Here is a 24,749-nt window from a genome sequence, read left to right on the forward strand (position 1 = left end):
TTTCTATCCTTTGACTTTAGAGGGCAGGGGTGGCCCAGCCGTCTAAGGCGCGGCGATTCGCTATGCAGAGTTGCGTCCCTTGGACACGCCAGAAACCTACGATTGTGGGTTCGAATCCAGGCTCGCCCCGATTATGTTTCTATGTTTGTCAGCACTAAACCCGTGCTCGTGGGTTTCACCGAAGTGGTAAACGTCTGAGACATGCATCACTTGGGGCTTTCTTCCCACAATAAGCTGACACGCCGTGATATAACTGGAATACTGTTAAAAGCGGCGTTATACCCAGCTCACTCACACACTCCTCTGACTTTATCTTGCCGAGAAATCTACCCATTATATGATAAAGAAACTTGATCAATAATGTTTTCAATGTCAGATCTCTAACTCAGACCCTGGTATTACAAATCCAAAAGAGTATAACAAAATGTTCATATCACATCCTTGAAAAACACCTTGTAGCATAACCAAGTGTTGAAGGCTGTGGTTTTAGGATAAAGGAGGGGCAGTGAGGTAGCCTAGTGGTTAACGCGTTCGCTCGTCACACCGTGGGCCCAAGTTCAATTCCACCACATGGGTACAATGTGGGAAGCCTTTTGCTAGTGTCCCCCGCCATGATATTGCAAAAATATTGCTGACAGCGGCGGAAAACCATACTCACTCATTAGGATGCTCTACACTTTTAACAAACGCGCTACCTGCCATTTGCAGTATATTTAATTCTATAAAATTGATGGATATAACGAACATGCTTATATCGAAATAACAGATATAGCGAACTCACTTTGTCACTTTGTTGTCCCGTGTGTCGTCTGTCAAACAATGTTTATTTTAATAACGAACTGTAAATATCTGGTCTGTTCATGTTTTATCAATCAGCCAATCAAAACATCCGTGGCCACGTGCGGCTGTTAAAAAGCGGTTATAAACAATTGAAGGCAGGTGATTAACAGGATTAGGTACAAACACCTGTCCTCCTAAAATAATACACTTGATTAACAATAGTAATACGGTGATTTGGCTATAGCTATAAAGTGGATATTTTCTGTATCTAAAATGCATCGGCTAGAGGCAACGTGACTTGATCCAAGATGTCTGACAGTCGAAATGCTTGTAACGAACTACGGTTATAACGAACTAAAATTTTAGATGACTAATACATGTAGGCTTTTGTTCCTCCGATGTTCTGGTTAGACAAAAGTGTTATGGTTTCGCCAACATGTTGTTCAGGAAAATAAACAAACGAAGGTAGAATCTGAGTTTCCAACCTACCATCAGCACATCCTGGCGCGACTAAGCGGCACAACTCTTTGCTTCGCTTTCGACGACAGGACCCCGTGCTTCCGAATGTTTAAAATACCTTCATGAACTCATACACAATACCTTAGGTTCGAAAATGTATTTGCACTAATACATTCGGCGCTTTCTGAAGTAAGCTGTTCCAATAAAAGGAAAGCTTAGTTCGGAGACATTAAACTGAATGAACCGAGTGTAAGAATTCACGGAAGGTATGCATATATTTATTACCTATTTAAACTTTCCAGCACACAGTATTCCACGGTCATACCGTACAGCGAATAGCTATACTATCACTGGTTGACTCTGAATACAGGCCCATTCCACCAGAGTGCTTTGTCGCGCAAATCGGTGTTAGCCAGTTAATTTGTGAGCAGTGCTCATTGTGGAGGGTTTATGCTTACTGGATAGAGGGATTAGTGGCTTAACTAACACATCACACACGCGAGGTAAGTAAAGCCTCGTATATTATATTCGAGTTTTTAATCGAGTTTTAATGTGTTGTCTTGTGATAGCCTTGACGTAGTCGTGATATTCTGAACTCTTCCTGATGAAACACTTGTTTGATGCAAAGCTACGCGGTAAGTGTGGAAATGTGAACGAGTTGTAGAAGAGATGTGGTAATAGTTCCATCACCTCTGTGTGTGTGTGTGTGTGCGTGCGTGCGCGTGTTTGTGTGTGTGTGTGTGTGTGTGTGTGTGTGTGGCTGCTTGTACTAGTCCATACTTCTGTTGGATTAATAGTGCTAACCTACTAAAATACCATGCCGCAGTTTAACCTGGATACCCAACTCAGACACAGTATACTGACTCCGAGCCGACCAGTCCTTGTTTTAGCCCCATAATGCCGAGCGCCAGGCAGGTCCCAACAAGTACCATGTTTTAACGTATTGTTTTATGACGTGGCCGGAGGTCGAACCAGCAGACGCTCTATCCACTAGACCACAGACGTAGTCCCATCATTTATAGTGAGTGAGTGAGTGAGTATGTTGGGTTAAATGTCGCTGATAACAGTATTCCAGTTATATCGCGGCGTGTCAGCTAAACGTGGGAGGAAAGCCCGAAGTGATGCAGGTCTCAGACGTTTACCACTTCGATGAAACCCACGAGCACGGGTATGGTGCTGACAAACATAAAAACATAATCTGAGTGAACCGGGATTCGAACCAACATTATAGGTTTCTTGCGTTCCCAAGGGACGCAACTCTGCACAGCGAATTGTGGCGCCTCAGACGACTGCCCCCTAAGTGCCCCGTAAGTGCCCCCTAAGTCAATATGAAACTGAATAGTGTTCAAAACTCACTCACTCGCTCATATTGTCTCACCCAGTGCCTGTTGACCGACACAGGCTGAAAGTATTGCAGTGAAAGCTCGTTTATCCGGACGGCATCGCTTCCACTGAAATCTTACGGATTAATAAATATCCGTATAAATGAAGAGTGTGATGATGTGTAAGAGCAATACCTTCAATAACTATTTAAACAAGTGCGCCCGGAAAGCGGGTGTCCCGACTGAGGAGGTTTCACTGTACGAGGTGTTTGGTGGCCGTAACGTCCTAATCGGAGATACTGAAGTACTGTAGCTCACCTTGTCATTGTTAAAGTGACCTTGGATCATAGTCTTTAGCCGGTCGCCCATCTGTCTATCCACCCTTCTACCCACGTGTCCATTTGGCAATGATTTAAGAACTGTTCTTCAAAAGTACGTGCCATTTCAATATCAAACCTCCGTACGCGTTTCGTATGGCCATGGTCACATGAAAATAATATGGGGGCCCAGTCGTCCAAGGCGCCACAATTCGCTGTGCAGAGTTGCGTCCCTTGGGCACGCCAGAAACCTATGATTGTGAGTTCGAAACCCGGTTCGCCCCGATTATGTTTCTAGGTTTGTCAGCACCATACCCGTGCTCGTGGGCTTCACCGAAGTGGTAAACGTCTGAGGCCTGCATCACTTCGGGCTTTCCTCCCACATTAAGCTGACACGCCGCGATATAACTGGAATACTGTTCAAAGCGGCGTTAAACCCAACTCACTCACTCAAAGTAATATTTTCATAAATTCAAAATGGCCGCCGATGCAGCACATGTCAATGAATAATGCAGCCTCTGTACCTGTAGCCTCAGAAAACATGAAGCGTATTGCAGTTTGGGGGTATTCATGAGATTCTGCTTTCAGGGATGGAACGTTGACATTTTGAAAACTTAAAAATGGCAGCCATAGCTGTTATCTGAAATAGGGAGTGTGTTTAGTTCAATTATGTCCACCGCGAGCTCACCGTGCTATGGACCGCTAATTGAAAGGCGTTTGAGGTTACTCTAACAGGTTAGATTACTCTAACAGCTATATTATATAGTAAATTACCTATCATATACCTAGATTACGTAAGGATAATGCCGTCCAATCAAGTTCATTCCCTATACGTTGTTGTAGACTGTCCGCGACGTAATCGCGCCTATGCTGATCAAATCATCGGGCGCGACAGTTGACTCTTTAACTTTATATTACATGGCGCTTTTCATTTTGGTTTGATTGTTTGTTGTTTAACTCCGCACTCAGCAACATTCCAGCTCTATGACGGATGTAAATAATCGAGACAATCCAGTGATTGACATCATGAGCATCGATCTACGCAGTTGAGATACGATTGTATGCATCAACCAAGTCATCGAGCCTGACCAACCGGCCCCGTTAGTCACGATCGTCTCTTACGACGAGCATGGGTTGCTGAAGACCAATTCTAACCCGGATCTTCACGGGAGACAAGCAAGGGTTGCTGAAGACCAATTCTAACCCGGATCTTCACGGGAGACAAGCAAGGGTTGCTGAAGACCAAATCTAAGCCGGATTTTCACGGGAGACAAGCAAGGGTTGCTGAAGACCAAATCTAACCCGGATCTTCACGGGAGACAAGCAAGGGTTGCTGAAGACCAAATCTAACCCGGATCTTCACGGGAGACAAGCAAGGGTTGCTGAAGACCAAATCTAAGCCGGATCTTCACGGGAGACAAGCAAGGGTTGGTGAAGACCAAATCTAAGCCGGATCTTCACGGGAGACAAGCAAGGGTTGCTGAAGACCAAATCTAAGCCGGATCTTCACGGGAGACAAGCAAGGGTTGCTGAAGACCAAATCTAACCCGGATCTTCACGGGAGACAAGCAAGGGTTGCTGAAGACCAAATCTAACCCGGATCTTCACGGGAGACAAGGAAGGGTTGGTGAAGACCAAATCTAAGCCGGATCTTCACGGGAGACAAGCAAGGGTTGCTGAAGACCAAATCTAACCCGGATCTTCATTGAGGGAGACAAGCAAGGGTTGCTGAAGACCAAATCTAAGCCGGATCTTCACGGGAGACAAGCAAGGGTTGCTGAAGACCAATTCTAACCCGGATCTTCACGGGAGACAAGCATGGGTTGCTGAAGACCAATTCTAACCCGGATCTTCACGGGAGACAAGCATGGGTTGCTGAAGACCAAATCTAACCCGGATCTTCACGGGAGACAAGCAAGGGTTGCTGAAGACCAATTCTAACCCGGATCTTCACGGGAGACAAGCATGGGTTGCTGAAGACCAAATCTTGACCCGGATCTTCACGGGAGACAAGCAAGGGTTGCTGAAGACCAATTCTAACCCGGATCTTCACGGGAGACAAGCAAGGGTTGCTGAAGACCAATTCTAACCCGGATCTTCACGGGAGACAAGCAAGGGTTGGTGAAGACCAATTCTAACCCGGATCTTCACGGGAGACAAGCAAGGGTTGGTGAAGACCAATTCAAACCCGGATCTTCACGGGAGACAAGCATGGGTTGCTGAAGACCAAATCTAACCCGGATCTTCACGGGAGACAAGCAAGGGTTGCTGAAGACCAATTCTAACCCGGATCTTCACGGGAGACAAGCATGGGTTGCTGAAGACCAAATCTTGACCCGGATCTTCACGGGAGACAAGCAAGGGTTGCTGAAGACCAATTCTAACCCGGATCTTCACGGGAGACAAGCAAGGGTTGCTGAAGACCAATTCTAACCCGGATCTTCATGAGAGACAAGCAAGGGTTGGTGAAGACCAATTCTAACCCGGATCTTCACGGGAGACAAGCAAGGGTTGGTGAAGACCAATTCAAACCCGGATCTTCACGGGAGACAAGCAAGGGTTGCTGAAGACCAATTCTAACCCGGATCTTCACGGGAGACAAGCAAGGGTTGGTGAAGACCAATTCTAACCCGGATCTTCACGGGAGGCAAGCAAGGGCTGCTGAAGACCTATTCAAACCTGGATCTCTCGTGGTGCTGACAGACCAAGGATCATAATCAGGGCCAGGCGACGGAAACTGGTATAAATCAGGAGATCACATCGAATATTCGAGAACCTTATTCTCCTGGGCAATCCCCAGAATTTAGCCCCAGAAATACAGCATAAAAATGAATTCCAAATTTGGCCCACAACAATGCTGATTTCAGGAGCTGAGGCAATCTAGACTTGCCAAACCATTTTAGACTTGAGTTGGATTCGTTTTAAAATTTATTCTCTAATGTCTGGGAGACAGACGAGGGTCACCCGTGCCCCCTTTAATTTAGGAATATGATTCACACTTGTATTACTTACACCCAGCTGTCTCAGTAAAGCCGAGTATGTTGAATAAACAGGCACTTTATCATGTGGATGGATTTTAGATGTACGGAGCTTTAGCCAGAGAATAAGTTATCTATTTATTTACAAACCCCCTTAAAGCTATTAGCACTACAAGTCTATTTTCCAACTACTTATATCACGAGGCCATCCAGGTCAGGATTGCCTATATTCAGACGCCCTATTTCATCACCGTATATGTCTGTTGTCTACGACTGATCGTGTATCCCACCCCATGCTTGTATATACTACTCGAAAGAAGTTAAGGAAAACCACAAATGGAAGACTGTGTGTTGCAATACCCTCCAGCCAGATTAACTATAGTCATATGAACAAAAAGGGTGATCTTTTACTTCTTTTGAGTAGTATACATCAAGTGCAATGCCCTGTGAAAGCTGTCACCGACGACCAGTGTTTAGATGCATCGAGTGGCGCGTTTTTGTGTCTTCAGAAATAGACACACCTTGTTTAATATTTACAGAGGACATTCTTTATTGTGTTCAATAGCAAATTGGGGTCATTGGCCGAAGATCAAACCGACCCCCGTTTGGGTAAAATAGTTTCGATGTCTGATGAATCAATGATTTCCACTTTATTACATTTAATCTCTATACGACTGGTTAATTAATTTCTCCACGAAGTCGTGGTATTTGCTACGTGTCATCGTTCCCTCCCTGGGAGGTATTTTGGTGGTTATAATTATGATGATAGTTATTGTACTGACGCCACTCAATAAATGTGATTCTGTGTTGGTAGCAGATACTCCCTCGTGCCACTGACATCAAAAACATTCCAGGACACATATGGCTTGTTGACTAAGGCGCCGCAGTTCCCAGTGCAGAGTTGAGTCCCTTAGCTATGCCAGGATCAGCTGATCGTGAGTTTGAATCCAAGATATGCCCTGTTATGATATGTAGTCTGCCATCACCATACCGCGCTGACAAGTGTTGCAAACGTTCACGATCCGTGTCACGTTCAGCCTTTCCTCCCTACCCGTGAAGACCTGGGTTAGAATAGGTCTTCAGCAACCCATGCTTACCGTAAAAGGCGACTATGCTTGTCGTCAAAGGCGTCTAACGGGATCGGGTGGTCAGGCTCGCCGACTTGGTTGATGCATGTCGTCGATCCCAATTGCGTGGATCGATGCTCACGATATCAATCACTGGATTGTCTGGTCCACACTCGATTATTTACAGTCCGCCGTCATATAGCTGGAATATTTCTGAGTGCGGCGTTAAACAACCAACCAACCAACCAACCAACCAACCTTTCCTCCCACGATAAGCAATGGCAAAACTGAAAAGCTATTACAAACAGCGTTGTACTTTAATCACCAAAAGGGGCGGTCGGGTAGCCTAGTGGTTAAAGCGTTGGCTCGTCACGCCGAAGACCCGGGTTCGATTCCCGACATGGGTACAATGTGAGAAGCCCATTTCTGGTGTCCCCCGCCGTGATATTGCTGGAATATTGCTAAAAGCGGCGTAAAACCATACTCACTCACTCACTCATTTAAATCACCAAAATACGTATTCCAGGACTTTATCCTCGTAAGTGATCGACTCCGTGGTCTGGTGGATAGAGCGTCTGCCCGGAGAGCGGAAGGGTGGTTCGATCCCCGGCCGCGTCATACCACAAGACGTTAAAATATGGTACTTGTTATTACCCGGCCTGCCGCTTGGCATTAGGAGGATAAAACAAGCCCTGGCGGCTCAGTATACTGTGTCTGGGTGGGGTATCCGTGTTTAAACTGCGGCATGGAATCTCAGTGGGCAAGAAATATAAAATCGTCATTTGTCCGGACTAGTACTAACAGTCACACGCACGCACGCGCGTTAAACTCCATTTCACCTCACTTCACCTAGTAAGTAATGAATGAATGTAGTTTTACGCCACTATCATCAATATTCCACCTGTATTGCGGAGGCCTGGATATAACGGGGCCTAGTCGAGGCAAACCATTTTAAATCAATAAAAAATGTAAACTTAATTCACATTAGGTGCCACGGTTTTACAAGGGACCCCACAGGACCACGTGGCTGGCCAACCGGGTCGTAGTATGTACAGGCTTAGTGGACATTACTTGGGCAGAGATTCTTATTTTCGATATTAGTCGAGGCAAAGCAGTGATAACCTGAGCAATTCCTACTCCCTAATCCCGACACTCAAAGCCATCTTTGAGCTACGACTGTCGTAAACCAGTGTTAAAGTATGGAAGTTGCGATTGCCTTAGCACTAAGATCGTTTAGTTGAATGTTCCACAAATCAGTCTAAGCGCTACCACATTCGTAAGTCGATGTTATATATGGAAGTTAAGACGTCCCAGTGCTAAGATCGTTTAGTTGAAATGGGCGCTGTTTCGCAAATCAATCTAAGGGCTATCACTGTCGTAAGTCGATGTTAATATATGGAAGTTACGACGCCTCAGTGCTAAGATCGTTAAGTTGAACTGGGCGCTGTTTCGCAAATCAATCTAAGGGCTATCACTGTCGTAAGTCGATGTTAATATATGGAAGTTACGACGTCTCAGTTCTAAGATCGTTTAGTTGAACTGGGCGCTGTTCCACAAATTAATCTAAGGGCTATCACTGTCGTAAATCGATGTTAATATATGGAAGTTACGACGCCTTAGCGCTAAGAACGCTTTGTGGAACGGTGCCCTGTCCCTTATTTGTTGTTGGTAAGACATTGTGAGTGATATGTACACACCAGGGGCCGCTATAAGCCCAAACCCACCCTGGATTATTACATAAACACCCCGTCCACGACACGTATACGTCTTAGCGGTCTTAGTCGTAACATAGCTACCAATAGCGGGCCTGGAACGTCGCGGAATTCCAGTGCCGTTCATGTCGTTACCGATTCATCATTTTGCCTAACGTAAATCTCAATAAATCAGATCTCCAGTTACTCTTAGGGATGTCAATCTTGACGTGATTCGTTCTAAAGTCCGATGACCCGTGTTGTTTAAGGCCCGTGTGGTGTGGTCCGAATGACTGCAATCAATCATTACGCAAATCGATTTCTCTGATCGATTATGTTGACGGTGTTATAACAGTGTTATTTTCACGCGAGACCCATATCCCGATGTCTACGCGAACATAGGGGCTGAATGGATTGCCATGGGATGCGGAAAAGATTCAATTTGGGTAAGACTTTCATCTTTTAAGTATTCCGAAGAATAGAATGATGCAGAATATGAATGAGTATTGTTTTACGCCGTTTTCCATATTCCAGCAACATCACAGCGGGGAACACTAGAAATGACTTCACTCATTGTACCTATGTAGGGAATAGAACCCGGGCTTTTGGCGTCAGGAGCCGACATTATAACCACTAGGCTACCCCAACGACCTGAGCCATCAAGAGACTAAACAGAGTTGGGTTTTTGTAGTCTATCATATAGCCCATGAAAACGTTTATTACACAATACATTTCTCTCCTTTGAAAGTAAAACAAATACTTTTCCTGATGCTGATTCGATAAGGCTGGCTAGCCTTGCTTTTATATATACATGTATCTAGGTTGGTTTCGTTTTCATAAAATAAAAAAAAATCCACCGTCAAGTTGCGGGACTAAGGGTTTTGTACCGAGATCAGATAATTTTGCAACTACAGCTACAAAACCAGACATTGTTTTGTTTTTTTAAGTTTATATGAAACTTTTTTAAAGATAAACACCTTGCAACAATGTAATTTTTGTAATAGGCAACTTACACACACACACACACACACACACACACACACACGCACTCTCTCTCTCTCTCTCTCTCTCTCTCTCTCTCTCTAAAGATAGTCATTGATTCACACCAAAGGGCCGGGAGATCTTAAGTAACACGTGGCCTAAATACATTTTACGGAATTCTCGCTCACTCTCTCTCTGCTCACGTCAGCTGCACAACATCGTGATTAACCGCATGCGGCACAGCACCGAGTAAACGTTGTAAACATAAGGCCCTGTTTACAAACAAAGGTTTGTCACTCATTCGTACGTGACCTGTTTTAACTGCATCAGTAATGTTGCTGATGTTCAGGTTTATGATGGTGATTGTGAGGAACTATCCCTGGTATTCGTCCTCTCTTAACCCCAATGCAGTCTGTAGTGTCATGTAAGCCTATTAACGTCGATTTTGTCGTAAATTCTGTCCGTCGAATATATAGGTTACGGTGATTCGCGACTGGTGTAGTTTGTAACCATAGGCACCATTACGTCACTTGACAACATCGTATTAGAAATGAACTTGACATATTTCTCGCACTGTTTATTTGTCTTTTTTTTTAACGCCACACACAATGTTCCAGCTATATAACGTTTGTCTGTAAATAATCGAGTCTGGACCGGACAACCCAGTGACTGATATCATGAGCAATGATCCACGGCGTCGGGGTACGATGATACGCTATCAACCAGGTCACTGACATTTTACCACTGGGTTCTACTACTGAAGGCATGTTGTTTTATACCTCACGTTGCAATACCCCATGTTTTGACAGCAAAGCAGTGGTTAAAATCATGAGCACCGATACCCGATGACGGGGTACGACTACACACAAACAGCCAGGCCAGGTCGACAATTGTGACAACCAATCCTCATTTTAGCTACAATCATGGAATACTAGGCACCTTAATCCTGTTTTCGGCACCTGTTCCTCCAAATGGTATCGCCGCAAGATTTGTGTTTTGCCTAACAGAATTACGGACAACGTTTAAAACGCGAGAACGCGAGAAAATGAAATGTCGCATTCTCGCGTTCTCGCGATTTCGTGTTTCTGTCGCTTAATTTGACAAGTCGAGATTGCGAGATTTTACATCATGTCCAAATGTCGCATTCTCGCGTTGTCGACTTTTTACAAAGCGTGTTATCTACCAAAAACACGAGAATGCGAGATCGCGAGAACGCGAGATTTCGGCCAAATCACGCGATCTCGCATTCTCGCACTTGGGGCATGTTTAGCTCGTTTCCAAAGGTCCAGATCGCGAGAACGCGAGATCGCGAGATCGCGAGAATGTCCTTAACTGTATTCCGTATTTACGACAGTCGTGCAGGTACCTGCATGTGTCGACCCCACTGCAAGCGAGGCCATGTTATTGTCTGTCGGTACACCACTCAGATTATGGTGCCACGGAGGTATCGTTGATAAAGCCGGAGAGTTACGTTGAAAATATATTATGATAGATTTGACGATTATAAATCACAGCAAAGCCCGACCATATACTTTTAAAGCCGTTGATCCGATATACGGTGCATTCGACGTCAAACTAAAAGGATTTAGTCGTCTGGATTGTCGACTGACTCTCTCCGCTGGGGTGCTATCTGATTGTCAGGGGGTAAATATTTACTGTTACAAGACTTTGTATAATGTAAGCTACAAAGGAAGTAAATACTGTCCCCGGCTAATGGGCTCGCTGTGTGGCCTCGGGTGAGACGGCTGTGATCCCAGAGTGGTAGACGAAGTCGTTTGAGCAACCGATCTTTGTTGTCTAAGACCCGTTGTACTTAGAGGATTGTCTGGAATAATCTCGGGGCTTTTCTCTCAGTGGGTGAATGTCGTTGAACGCAGCAGTCGACAATATTCAAGCTTTATCACGGCCGCTTGGGAAAGTTAGAGTCTACACCACGCAAACATGTGAGCAACGATACATCCCAAAGGGGGCGTCACCACGTCATATGCAGAGTCGGACCCCTCGATCCCCATTAGCAGCCTCCGTATTCATTGATCAGATTTCAATTATTTAAAAATAACAAAAGTGGATCAATATTGGAGGAGGTGCTTTGGACATTATAGAAACATTATCATTTTGTTAATTCAGGCTCCAGATAAGTTTCAGAGATATGTTTTTTGTTTATTTTGAGCGGGGCCATACCACTCACAGAATACCCGGTGGAACAGTGGCCCAGTGTTGTAAGGGGACGCAATTCGCCGTATGTGCAGAGTTGCGTCCCTTTGGTGTGCCAGAATCCTATGATCGTCGATTCGAATCCCGGTTCTCCCCGATTATGTTTCTAGGTTTGTCAGCACAATACCCGTGGTCGTAGGTTTCACCAACATGGTAAACGCCCAAGACCTGCATCACTCCGGGCTTTCCTCCCACACCAAGCTGACACGCCGTGATATAACTGGAACACTGTTCCAAGCGGCACAAAACTCAACTCATACATGGAATACCCTTCCCAAAGACTGCAACGATTTACCTTGAAAAGGACGTGAAACAAATCGTTTTGTATTGTAAGGGGTTTTAGTACAAGAGGACAAATATCCTTCTCAATCATGTGAAGACATCCTGGAGTGAGTGAGTTGGGTTTAACGCCGCTTTTAACAGTATTACAGTTATATTACGGCGTGTCAGCTTAATGTGGGAGGAAAGCTCGAAGTGACGCAGGTCTCAGACGTTTACCACTTTGATGTAACCCGCGAGCACGGGTATGGTGCTGACAAACCTAGAAACTTAATCGGGGCGAACAGGGATTCGAACCCACAATCATAGGTTTCTGGCGTGCCCAAGGGACGCAACTCTGCACAGCGAATCGCGGCGCCTTAGACGACTGGGCAACACGTGCCCCCCGAAGAAATCCTGGAACCAATTAACCTATTTATACGAATGATTGCTGTTGCAGTACCATCTGAAGAAATAATTATCAGTGTTAAAAGGAACACGCCACTGTATCTCCGAGACCAACTGATCAATTGTTAACACAAATTAGCACGTGGCTATAGATGGCGTGAGGTGGGGAACCTGGTCTGGCCTCCTTCACAGCTCATGAGGGATTGACGCCTGATAGCCCGGATGTAGGCGTCATTGTGGGAGGATTCCCAGTTTAACGCCGTACCACGTGACCCCAAGGAAACCAGTTCTCGACACCAGCAAAACTGCGGATCAGTTCACGCTGGATACGAAGCAAGAACTATAGATGTTATTCCAGTTGTTCAGATGGGATTTCCTTTTTTACGGTTTTGTGATTCTGTTCCAAGATTAGTGCCATAGGTGAGTTTCTACAATGTTAGACATATTATTTGTGTCACTATACCACTTCGTGAAATGATTTGAAGGTTGGTACATAATATTAACAATGAGTATTGTCATCAGTATTCCTGTTAAAGATGGTATTTCTTTATAGACTGTTTATAGTCTAAATAAGAGGACTTGATATATATATATCTTAAACATTCCTTCGTGTTGAAACGGAATCCGACCTTGAAGGCAGTTGTTAGAATTATTAATTTCTTATTTAATCACTGCTTAATTTAATACCATTTCGCTATACAAACCATGTGTTAAATTCCTTCGGAAATATTCAATCTGAGAAACACAGTTGTATGGTGTTAGCCAGAGAAGATTGGGTGATAGGATTGTGTCAATGTCACGCAATGCCGTCACGTACGGCGGGGACACTTAAGTACAAGGAGAAGTTATGCTTTCATCAAGGATTTGTGGTGATTACAAGGTGTCAGTTTACTTCGATATAGAGCCCAGATTCTGTGGCCATTTATTTTATCAAATGAGAACGTTTTATACCTATACATGTACGTTTGTAGAGCCCTTAAACCTACAGTGGTCTTAAGTGTTTTGTGTGTTTGTTTGTTGTTTAACGCCGCACTCAGCAATATTCCTACTATATCACCCAGTATCCTATGGTTTCCCATAAGAGAATATGTATACGTGAAACTAAACTATTGTCGCATAACAACGCATGATAGCTGGAATACGTATGTTGTGTGAAGATCCGGATTATAATAGGTCTTCAGCAACCCATGCTTACCGTAAAAGGCGACTATGCTTGTCGTAAGAGGCGACTAACGGGATCGGGTGGTCAGGCTTGCTGACTTGGTTGATCCATGTCATCGATCTCAATTGCGTGGATCGATGCTCATGATGTCAATCACTGGATTGTCTGGTCCAGACTCGATTATTTACAGACCGCCGCCATAAGCTGGAATATTGCTGAGTGCGACCTTAAACAACAAACCAACCAACCAACCATCTTGTTAACACGACTGGCCCCGTGCCCGCAGTACCTGTTTTTTGCAACATGGTTTATTATCAATCATAATCAGAATAGATCAATATATTAAAAATGTCTTAAACAAGGTCATATGTGTCAAAGAGATAAAACTTGTGTTTTGCTTTAGTGCAAATAAAACCTTCCCGTTATGGGTTTCCCTTAAACGACAACACCAATTCGCGATAGTTTAGCCATGGTCGACTGGTTATTTTCAATTGGTTTTCGCAACTCAATATTGATCATGTAATCGTGTTGTAATAATTTTCCTATGACAATAACTTGCGTGCATGTTGACGTAAGGAAATCGCCACTTGCGATTACAATACAAACCTAACGAGGGTGTGTGATGTAAAAGCCGTCTTTACGAAACATTGCATGCTGGTTACTATTGTATGACCTAATATGGTGTTATTATCCATATTGATCTAAGTGAGGTGATAATATTAATACGAAGAATTATGTGTAATAATGATTTCACGCACATTGTTGCATTGTTGACGTAATGTAAAGGTCATTTCGGGGCGAAAACCAGACATGATTACTTTAGAACTTCAGAACTTTTTATTTCTCCATAAGTCAACACTGGTACAAGAGATTGTGACATATTTTACATATAATTTTGTCAACAAGGTGGTAATAATTTCGTATATGTTGTTTTCGAGCATATAGTGAGTGAGTGAGTTAAAACTTAACGTCACATCAGCATAACTTCAGCCATATGGTGACGAGAACTTTTACATTGATAGTACATATTTTTAGATTGGAAAAAAAACAACTGTCATCGATGGACAGTATAATACTATATTCGTGTATGTATATATAGTACTTGATATAAACTCAGATATAATTACATTTCTTTCAAATTTAATGTACAAAATAGCCATTGGAAAGAAAGCATATTTTTGCCAACATAAGTACTTATTAGATGTGTACAAATTTCTGTCTTCTTTGAATACCTCTCAACGAAGACTATAATTGAACTCGTCGGAAATAACTGGTGATTTATATAGTATGCAGTCCATTATGTGGTCTCTGATTAAACATGTTAATGTTTTTCGGCAGCAATCATAAGACTGGTTTACCTGTCCTAGAGCGCTTGCGCTCCTCGCCTGCAGCCGCTTGTGGGAGAAGGGCAGGGGACCAGTCGAGCTCTATCCTCCTATTTCCGACTGTGATTAAATGGTCAGTCTAGCTGACTTGGTTGATGCATGTTATCGTATCCCAAATGCGTTGATCGATGCTGATGATGTACCACGTCAATGGATTGTCTGGTCCAGACTCGATTATTAACTGACCGCCGTCATATTGCTGAGTGCGGCGTTAAACAACAAACACACATACGTAATATTAGCATCAGATCAGGCCTTCTCTCTCTCTCTCTCTCTCTCTCTCTCTCTCTCTCTCCCTCTACTTAATATCGATATGCCTACTACATCAACTAACCGTTGTTGTAAGCGGGTAAGCCATCATCAGACCCGTGTAATACTGTCATTAACAGACGATTACGATCCTGCTTAAGACAAGATTATCCCTATTAGGAAAAACCATGGCTTCTGAGCCCTGCAGCCAAAACAAACTACGAGTTTAAGCTGTGCAAGTCAACACCGGTCCTTTCGCATCAGGGGTGTGGTGAGAAGTTGTTCCCTGGGAGTGTGACATTGTGGACGTATTGTGACATTGTGGGCGCATTGTGACATTGTGGACGTATTGTGACACCGTGAACGTATTGTGACATCGTGGACGTGACTGTTAGATTCATACCCCGGATATTCTCTTGACAATCAACACAATGTCATCTCTATGAGCCGCAAAACAGTTGCTATTGATTCATATCTCCCAAGAAATGGTTTTACGTTCATAGGTAAAGTTGATTGTGAGACTAATACTACGAATATTCTCTTGGTAAACATATGCTTTGCTCTATAAGCGGAAAAAAACGACCAGTGGTTATTAAATATAATCTCGGGCCCAAGAAGTGGTTTTACACTGACGAGTACCGTGGATTGTGGGACTTATACTACGAATATTATTTTGATAACCAACACAGCACTTGTTATGACTTCATATCTCCCAAGAAATGGTTTTACGGTGATGGGTAAGGTGGATTGTGAGACTCATATCCTGTGCAATCTCTTAAGAACCAACATAACTCTCTAAGCGGATAGTTGCTATTAACTGCTACGCTTTTAGAGTGAGTGAGTGGTTTTACGTCTCTTTTACCAATATTCCAGCAACATCACGGCGGAGGCACCATAAATGGGCTTCTCACATATACCCATGTGTGGAATCGAACCTGGGTCTTCGGCGTAACGCTTGAATGCTTAACCACTAGGCTACCCAACCGTCCCCGCGACGCTTCAGACAACTGAGCTACCGTGCCCCGTGTCGATCTTACCGTTAAACATGGACCTCTCTCACAAGCAACAGTCATAGCGCTAACATCACTTTGTGAATCGGAAGGAACGGTCTGTATTAATAACATCAATATAGAATGTAGGGTTTTACTGAGGTAAATATTAAAACCATATTTGTTTTCTTTTCTTAAATCATTTAGTTTCAAACATACACAACAAACAGTCACAACAATTTTTATGACAACAGGGACTTATTAAGAGCCCGATATTCGGCCCCAAATTTCCTAATTCGTGTTAATATGACAATTGCTTATGTGACTTAAGTAAGGTGACTTGTGGTTTACTAACAACAGGACAAAAAGAGCAGCTCCTTGAACGCTTAATTTACAGGTGAACAATTGACTTGCCTTTGCATGTGTTTGTGACGGTGGGGCAGGATACGCTCATCTTTTCGCGAACACATTTGATAATGATTCGAAAATGGACTCTGCTTAATGCAGAGAATTCTATTGGATATGGGAAGGGTTTTGTCGCTTATTTGTAGTATTGGATTGAATGCAATGTTCCAAAACAATATTAAAATGCCTCTGAAATTAGAAAAAAACAACCTTTTAAAACATCCAATTTTGAACCAAGTAACATGTTTTTATTAATATGTCTGTCAATGGGTCCTTGTGGAAACCTGGTCAATTCCTTGCAACCGTGTTCCAGGCCGCTAGAAGTTTAAGCCAGGCGCGAAAATAGGATAATCAGATTTACTGTCGCCCTACTGTTTATTCCGTAGCATGTGCTTGTGAGATAGAATTTATTCCCCACTTGATCACAAATGTACTTCACATGTCTGTCGAATATGAGAGGGCCGACCAGTGCGCGGTGAGTAATACGCTTTAATGACATATAACGAGGCTGTTGTAATTCACTCTGTCGTCACAGTCGACGTGTCATAAGCAGGTTCTGATATTTATTGCCGGTCAATAGGTTCATTCTTTGGGAGAATATTGCATTGCGTCTATAACAGAGATTGGCGGACAACTGGTTTCTTGCTATATAAACGCCGAGATATTTGCGCGTCGCTCTCATCAAGCTCCACCCCAGCGCGTGCATTCTTCGTTACGTTCCACGTATCATCGTGGAACGAACGCCAAAGAGTATCGATGTGAGGAGTTTGTTTCCTATGGCCTCGTCCATGACGTAGAGGTGAGGTGAAACGGGATTTAACGTCGCGTTCAATAACGTTGCACCGATATAGCGACGTGACCAATGTCATAGAGGTGAGAGAATATTTTGTTTTTACCATAATGAGGCCAGATAGTCCAATGGGGCAGGTTGTAGACGATTACCTCAGTGGATGAGTGAGTGGGTTGAGTTCAACGCCGAATTGGATAGTATTTCCGTTATACAACACTTGCTGATGAAAATCACACAGGAATACAGGACGTAGATGGAACCACGGGCCTGGAGCTGAAAGATCAAAGGTCATTGGGATTCGAACTCGCGATCAGTGGATCCTGGCATGACCAAAGGGAAGCAACTCTTCAAAGCAAATAGCAGCGTCCATTTTGGCCAACCGTTACCGCAATGACATATATTTGTTGACATGTCTGAGTTGGTTACATATATTGATCTTACAGTTCGTAGAAGCTAAAATGTCCGTGAAGGCCCGGGTTAGGATTGGTCTTCAGCAACCCATGCTTGTCGTAAGAGCTGACTGGGTTGATGCACGTCATATCATTTCCCAACTGCGTAGATCGATGCTCATGATACCAATCACTGGTACAGATGCGATTGTTTTCAGACCGCCGTCATATAGCTTGGAAATTGCGGCATTGAACAACAAAGTAGCTAAAATAATTTTGATAATTTGTTTATATATATATAAGTGTTGATGTTATGTTTTTATTCCAGAATTTGTTCTTTGAAGCTGATACAACACCAAAGCGACATTACATTGTAACTGAATTACTTGTATTGATCATGGAATAGCATACCCAGTTATTTGGATCTCTTTACAGATGCATCATTGATCGGACGGTTGTATAACGCCGTGTAACGTGCCGTGGTTGGCGTTCTGACCTTGGGCGTCAAACCGGAGACGAGCTATCAATACCAACACTCGTGATATCCCGGTTGTCATGGAAACATTTCATCAACCGTCGTTATGAAACCGAACGGATCATTCACTTAATGACTTGCTGAGGCAAACGGAGTTTACATCACCAGATAGATGGTTTTGCAACTGTGTTTAGGGACGTGTTTTTGATGATCTGGTTTGTGGAAACAATTTTGAATATTGTTCGATAGATGTATTCCCTGGCGGAGTATGTTCAAGGACCGATCTTTTTGATAAATTTACAGAACGATACAAGAGCGACATTCACATTGATATTACCTTGCTGTTTCCATGTAACTCAAACGACGTCATAAACACATGACGTCATTCGCAGTTATTGTGACGTTTCTCACAGACAACCAGGTGCTGTGACGTCAGCGAGGGACACACGCATGACGTCACGATTAGGCAGCATGGCCGAGGACGAAGGTAGTGATAACATCTACGGTTTCGGCTGTCGTTCCTCCACGACTTCTGCGACCAACACCCTCCTCTCTGTGTCAGCCAAGAACAGTCAAGCATTGATAGGCGATGGGCCGAGGCTTCAGAGGTTCCTGGAAGCCTATGACAGGGTACGATGTGATCCGAGTGAAAAGGGTCAGAAGAAGGTGAAGGCCAGTCTAAGCGGTCAAAGGTTGGGAGGGTCACAAGGTGATGGAAACACTGCATACGTGTTCAGTCATTTTGATGATATAGACAAATACATGCAGAGGTATAGATACTATCACACGGTCTGTGACGCAGGCCACACGGGGATGGACCCGCATCTCCTGGGCATCGAAGTGGCAAGTATGGCGTCCGATGACACAAGGTATGTTTTGACACAGGTGAAAGTTGTACAGAGGGTTTGTTTATCAAAATAGAGTATGTTTTTTTGCCGCGTTCAGCAATATTCCAGCAATATCACGGCGGGGGACACCAGAAATGGGCTTCAGACATTGTACCCATGTCGGGGATCGAACCAGGGTCATCGGCGTGTCGAGCGAACACTTTAACCACGAGGCTACCCGACCGCCCCCTGTTATTAACAAGTGACTGTATCTGCTTTATGGCTGGACATTCTGTGGTGGTATATATCACATTGGCGTAAAAGTAAATCCGATGCATACATTGTGATGAAATGATTGAAAATCTGATGCATATATTGTGATGAAACAATTGAACATCTGAGGCATACATTGGTATGACGTAAAAGTAAATCTGATGCATACATTGTTATGGCGTAATTGAAAATCTGATGCATGCATTGTGATGACGTAATTAAAAATCTGATGCATACATTGTGATGACGTAATTAAAAATCTGATGCATTCATTGTTATGACGTAATTGAAAATCAGATGCATACATTGTGATGACGTAATTGAAAATCAGATGCATACATTGTGATGACGAAGTTGAAAATCAGATGCATACATTGTGATGACGTAAAAGTAAATCTGATGCATTCATTGTTATGACGTAATTGAAAATCGGATGCATACATTGTGATGACGTAATTAAAAATAGGATGCATACATTGTGATGACGTAATTGAAAATCGGAAGCATACTTTGTTATGGCGTAATTGAAAATCTGATGCATACATTGCGATGACGTAAAAGTAAATATGATGCATACATTGTGATGACGTAATTAAAAATCTGATGCATTCATTGTTATGACGTAATTGAAAATCAGATGCATACATTGTGATGACGTAATTGAAAACCAGATGCATACATGTTTTTTTCTTCAGGTTTCAAACTTTTAATCGAGATTTTGTCAAAATATGTTTCGAGGAGTAGGCGTCAATTTGAAATTAGTACCTTAAAGCACGAAAAAGCTGCCTTCTTATTGGCTAATGTCATCGTCTTGTCAGTCATTGGTCGGCCAAAGTGCGCGAAAGGTCGGTCTGACGTGACCTGTAATGGGATGTTCTCAGATCTTTGTTTCGCTGTAGTGAGAACTAAGATCTGATTTTAATGAGATTGGTAATTTGCTTAGAGTTATAATATAATTTTAAAAATACATTTACCATTTGCGTTTGTCATAGGTTTGTTATAAGCTAAATTTAGTCTACCTAATGATCATTTCAAAATGTCAAATTATCATTGATTTTTTAAATCATTATTTTTAAAAGTATTATTATGATGATGATGATGATGATGATGATGTTCCCTGATGATATATCTTGTTTCCAGCAACAAGAGCCTCATGCTGAATGATCTGACCGAGCAAGGACCCAGTATCAGCGAGTTTCGGACGCTCCTCTTCGGCAGCAGACGAAGCAAGACCGACCCCGCGTCAGCCAGGAGGAACAAGTCCGCCCCGTGCTCCCAGAACCCGAGACAATCTAAACGCCTGTACCTGACGTGGGAGGAGTATATGTCAATGCACGACCCAGACGTCACGCCCAGACAATCTCCGCAGCATCTGGAGTCATGCCGCAGTTTTGTGGTCGAGAAGGACGAGCAGACGACACCCAAGACCGTGAGGAAGGTTTCCTCGGCGTTTCCGCTGCGGTCTTCCGGTGCCAGTTTGACCGCAGGGACAACAAGAACCAGGGTCAAATTGAAAGACAGTTCTAACGCTAAGGGCAAGGAGAACCTGGATGTTGAGAAGTCCCCGATTATCGTGACTCACACACCTCGGGATGTGAATTCCAGACGGGCTTCTTCCTCCGTGTCTGTGCTTCCTCGCGCGTCGTCAACATCTACCAACACCTCTACCAGATTCAAAATGGCGACAGTGAAGGGAAGACCGAGTGCATGCAACAAGGCAGTTATGCAAGAAATAGTGAACAACAAAACTAACCACCATTCTTTCGCGGAGGCATCACGTCGTTCACCACCGCAGTGTCTGAGGAGCCATTCCGACATTGTGTCGTCACCAAACACGCATCCCGAGATGTGCAAAACAGACAAATGTTCGGGAAAGGTTCCGCCCCCGCATGAACAGTTCAAGAAGTTGTCCAACAGCAGGTGTCGGCACTCGAGGGTTGGAGTCATGTACAAGTTCACCAAAGTCAGAAGACATCAAATACACTTATGAGAAAATATAATCAGTAAAGTAAATGAGTTTGGTGTATTCCTTAAACCTTTAAACCGTGACGAGTGAGTGAGTGAGCCTTAGCAATGCAATGAACCTTCGTGACGAGTGAGTGAGTGAGTGAGCCTTTGCAATGCAATGACTCTTTGTGACGAGTGAGTGAGTGAGCCTTAGCAATGCAATGACTCTTTGTGACGAGTGAGTGAGTGAGTGAGCCTTTGCAATGCAATGACTCTTTGTGACGAGTGAGTGAGTGAGTGAGCCTTTGCAATGCAATGACTCTTTGTGACGAGTGAGTGAGTGAGTGAGTGAGTGAGCCTTAGCAATGCAATGACTCTTTGTGACGAATGAGTGAGCCTTTGCAATGCAATGACTCTTTGTAACGAGTGAGTGAGTGAGTGAGTGAGCCTTAGCAATGCAATGACTCTTTGTGACGAGTGAGTGAGTGAGCCTTAGCAATGCAATGACTCTTTGTGACGAGTGAGTGATTGAGCCTTAGCAATGCAATGACTCTTTGTGACGAGTAAGTGAGTGAGTGAGCCTTTGCAATGCAATGACTATTTGTGACGAGTGAGCGAGTGAGCCTTTGCAATGCAATGACTATTTGTGACGAGTGATCGAGCCTTTGCAATGCAATGACTCTTTGTGACGAGTGAGTGAGTGAGTGAGCCTTTGTATTGCAATGACTCTTTGTGACGAGTGAGTGAGTGAGTGAGCCTTTGCAATGCAATGACTCTTTGTGACGAGTGAGCGAGTGAGCCTTTGCAATGCAATGACTCTTTGTGACGAGTGAGTGAGTGAGCGAGTGAGTGAGCCTTGGCAATGCAATGAACCTTTGTGACGAGTGAGTGAGTGATCCTTTGCAATGCAATGACTCTTTGTGACGAGTGAGCGAGTGAGCCTTTGCAATGCAATGACTCTTTGTGACGAGTGAGTGAGTGAGTGAGTGAGTGAGCCTTGGCAATGCAATGAACCTTTGTGACGAGTGAGTGAGTGAGTGAGTGAGTGAGCCTTGGCAATGCAATGAACCTTTGTGACGAGTGAGTGAGTGAGCCTTTGCAATGCAATGGACCTTTGTGACGAGTGAGCGAGTGAGCCTTTGCAATGCAATGACTCTTTGTGACGAGTGAGCGAGTGAGCCTTTGCAATGCAATGATTCTTTGTGACGAGTGAGTGAGTGAGCGAGTGAGTGGGCCTTGGCAATGCAATGAACCTTTGTGACGAGTGAGTGAGTGAGCCTTTGCAATGCAATGACTCTTTGTGACGAGTGAGTGAGTGAGTGAGCCTTAGCAATGCAATGACTCTTTGTGACGAGTGAGTGAGTGAGTGAGCCTTAGCAATGCAATGACTCTTTGTGACGAGTGAGTGAGTGAGTGAGCCTTTGCAATGCAATGACTCTTTGTGACGAGTGAGTGAGTGAGTGAGCCTTAGCAATGCAATGAACGTCTGTGACGAGTGAGCGAGTGTTGTTTTGCGCCGTAATGCAATGCTACAGGTAATCTTCACACAGTGATGGATCGTATGGGAGATAAAGATGTGATTTTAATGAGGTTGGCAAAAGAGCGAACAATAAAGGATCCATTCCTGATCAGACAAACCAGTGATCAATAACATGAATGCCTGGGTATGGGGACACGCTGTCAACCAGGTCACACACTGTAACAACCCCATACCTCTCACTACAGTTGGCTCTTTCACAAGAATACTATAATATACACCGTGTGTGTGTGTGTGTGTGTGTGTGTGTGAGAGAGAGAGAGAGAGAGAAAGAGCGAGAAAGATTAAAAGAGAGAGGGAGAGATAAAAAGAGGAAGCGGGAGAGAGAAAGAAAGTGAGAAAGTAACAGAAAGAAAGAGAGAGAAAGTGTAAGAGAAAGAGAGAAAGAGGGAGAGTGAAAGAGAAAGAGCGAAAGAAAGAGTAAGAGAGAAAGAAAGAGAGAGGTAGAAAGAAAGTAAGAGAGAGAGGGAGAAAGAAAGAGAGAGAGAGAGAGATTGTTTGTTTGTTTAACGCCGCACTTAGCAATATTCCAGCCAGAGAGACTCTCTCTCAGACACGATTTTACATTCTGGAATTCTGTACTCTGCGCAATCCCAGAATATATGAGTACATCAAATGTTCTTTTTGGGAAGACGAAGTAGATATCACGAATGATTTACCATGACATCCAAATGACATTGCACCCACATCTCAGCCAATCTTAGATATTTTATAGCCGCTTGAAACATTGGTCAAGGTGATATTCTACGGCACTTCTTGCACCGATTCAACTTTAACTGGAGAGACGAAAAGGGGAGACAACTCTTGTTTTTCATGAATAACAGTGTGAGCGAGGACAAGCGATTTGATTTCAGAAACTTATGTACTCTTTGCAACAGGCGATTCAGGAAGCGTATAATATTTATTGAGTGAGTTGAATTTAAGGCCGTTGAACATTATTTCAGATATATATCGATTTATGTGGGAAGCCGTGACGCGTAAGACTTTCACGGCTTTGGTGAAACTCACGAGCACGGGAATGGTAAACCAGATGAAGGGACATAATCGGACTAGATTTCGGACCAATGACTAGCGGATCCTGGCACATTCAACACATCTGGGACAAATCTAACAACGCAGATGCAACACTGTCTTCAATATAAACTGTGGGACGAAAGAAAGTATTCTCTCAGTTGATTTTATCTTATGTTTGATGTCAATTTAAATTTTTTATCTTATGTTTGATGTCAATTCAAAATATCTTAAGTTATCGATTTTAGGCACTTAGGCAGCACTAAAAGAAGACTTCTGCATGGTTACATTTTTTAAATATATTTTTATTTAAGACTTTTAAAAATTAAAAACTTCGCATTTTACACAACCGGTGATAGTATTTTCAGACATCTTATCTTTGAAAATCAATAAATTTGCTTTTGGGGGGGACAAACTTTCAAATATGGTAGGGGTCACGTGGTTGTAAATTAATTTCTTATCCCAGTCTTCATTGAACCAGTTTAGTTTTACCCAAAATTACCCAGCCATAGATTCAGATTACTTTTTATAAACTGTTGCAGGAATGAGTGATGGTAAAATAGACATGATCAAATTTAACATTTTTTTCCAAGTTTGAATTTAACAAAAAACAAACTCGGTATACCTTCTTTTGCCTCGCAGTTTAACACAGTGTTTTTCTAACAAATATAGTCGTTTAGAAATGGGTTAGGTGCGATTCTTATAATTAGATACAATATCACATATATTTTGAAATGAAATAAGCATGCCCTGGTCTGGCGTTGACAAACACACTTGTATATTCGTCTTGGCTTTCAATGATTATGAGCTGTTCAATTTTTTTACCGCTAACAAA

General features: G+C 43.3%; 1 protein-coding gene across 3 annotated transcripts; it reads left to right on the forward strand.

The window, feature by feature from the left end:
• Positions 1 to 8,977: 8,977 nt before the first annotated feature.
• Positions 8,978 to 22,054, forward strand: LOC124133370. Of its 3 annotated transcripts, none has more exons than XM_048401157.1 (3): positions 8,978 to 9,060; positions 18,280 to 19,188; positions 20,560 to 22,054. In XM_048401157.1, the coding sequence occupies exons 2-3, from the start codon at positions 18,770 to 18,772 to the stop codon at positions 21,407 to 21,409; spliced, it is 1,269 nt and encodes a 422-aa protein (XP_048257114.1). In that variant the 5' UTR covers positions 8,978 to 9,060; positions 18,280 to 18,769; the 3' UTR covers positions 21,410 to 22,054. The 3 variants fall into 3 exon arrangements, with proteins under 3 accessions (XP_048257114.1, XP_048257113.1, XP_046353710.2); XM_048401156.1 differs by lacking the exon at positions 8,978 to 9,060 and adding an exon at positions 17,082 to 17,538; XM_046497754.2 differs by lacking the exon at positions 8,978 to 9,060 and having other exon boundaries at positions 18,228 to 19,188.
• The last annotated feature ends 2,695 nt before the right edge of the window (positions 22,055 to 24,749 follow it).

This window comes from Haliotis rufescens, unplaced genomic scaffold (assembly GCF_023055435.1).
Source record: "Haliotis rufescens isolate VD_foot unplaced genomic scaffold, xgHalRufe1.0.p SCAF_21, whole genome shotgun sequence".
NCBI lineage: Eukaryota > Metazoa > Mollusca > Gastropoda > Lepetellida > Haliotidae > Haliotis > Haliotis rufescens.

Excerpts from the sequence above, each read along its gene's own strand:
- LOC124133370 (XM_048401157.1), top strand. The coding sequence starts at position 18,770 with ATGACGTCACGATTAGGCAGCATGGCCGAGGACGAAGGTAGTGATAAC. Across the intron at positions 19,189-20,559 it reads ATGGCGTCCGATGACACAAG|CAACAAGAGCCTCATGCTGA; the intron begins GTATGTTTTGAC and ends TCTTGTTTCCAG.